The 1,206-nt window shown below is 41.8% G+C and overlaps 1 protein-coding gene across 1 annotated transcript in view; it reads left to right on the plus strand.

The window, feature by feature from the left end:
• The window catches only part of LOC108800977 (baculoviral IAP repeat-containing protein 5.1-like), a 6,699-nt gene extending 6,336 nt beyond the window's left edge, over nt 1-363 (plus strand). The window contains exon 4 of the mRNA XM_018572959.1: nt 241-363. Within this exon, the coding sequence (XP_018428461.1) occupies nt 241-363 (123 nt within the window). The remainder of the gene's footprint in view (nt 1-240) is intronic.
• The last annotated feature ends 843 nt before the right edge of the window (nt 364-1,206 follow it).

Here is a 1,206-nt window from a genome sequence, read left to right on the forward strand (position 1 = left end):
CTCTGATGTAAGGGTCTGGTATAGAAAGGTTGAGAAACTACATGTGCAGAATATGTACATGACTGTCTAAAAAATGGTGAAATCTCATTCGAGCATTCATGCTACATGTGACATTTTTGTGAACATGTCTGCTGATCTGTGACTGATTGTTTGCACAAAATAAACTCTATTTCGTTTTAGGGGCCTTTTGATTTAGAATTGTATGCCTAACAAATGTTTAATTCCGTTTCCATTTGGCAGCGCAAGTTTGCCAGTGTGGTTACCCAATACCTAGATGAAGAGATGACAGCCACCACTAGACGCCTGGTGGAATACTTTGCTAATCAACATAACTGTTCACTAGAAATGGATCTTCAGCTTTAGCAGAATTTTTCAGAGTATTTTATATTTTATCGTGTCTTTTCTCTGTTTGTAAACTGTACATGTCTCAAAATGGAGGGTATGTTAAATGTAATTGTATTGCTGATCTCATTAACGGAGTACAATGGTTCATGTTAATAAACACTTTATTGCGCCCCATTTTTTTTTCCTACTTTGTGTGACTGCTGTAGTATTATACACATCGTAACACCCATAAAAGATTTGTGGGTATAATGCTTGTAAAAAAAGAAAAAGGTGACTGAAGAGTTCCTCCCTGGGGACTGGAGATGTTAAGCCAGTTCTCTAGTCGCAAAGGCCAACAGAATTGCAAGGGCAATATCCTCAGGATTCCCTCATCCAACTGGTTCCCATTTTAAACTCCTGCTTGCTTTGACAGGCATTAATTTACACTTTACTTTCAAGGCTTCAATATCGACATGGTTCAGGGAGCTGGGGTAGCCCCTACTCTGGAGGCCCACGTGACACAGGTGCTCTAAGTTACAGGAAGTGTAACTTAGGGAAAGTTACCAGACTCCTCCAAGATGAGCCTTCTGCCCTTGAACCACCACCACTCCTGCCCTGGAAGCAGCTGCTCATATCTTTTTCCAAAGTTTTTTTTTTTGGCTGTGCATGGAACCTTTGCTTTGCCAGTCCCACACATTATAGGTATTTATTCTGACTCCGATCGTTGTGATAGCGAAATATATCCCTTGCTGAGACCTCTATGCCTGGCCTGTATAAGCAGATATACTCACTGCGGACAATCCTCGTCAGATAGCTGAACTCGTCAATACCATGAGTGGCATGTCCACAGAGGCGGCTCTAGAGTTTGCGAGGCCTTAGGCG

The sequence above is a fragment of the Nanorana parkeri genome, unplaced genomic scaffold (genome assembly GCF_000935625.1).
Source record: "Nanorana parkeri isolate BGI_ZX_2015 unplaced genomic scaffold, ASM93562v1 scaffold2186, whole genome shotgun sequence".
NCBI classification, from domain to species: domain Eukaryota; kingdom Metazoa; phylum Chordata; class Amphibia; order Anura; family Dicroglossidae; genus Nanorana; species Nanorana parkeri.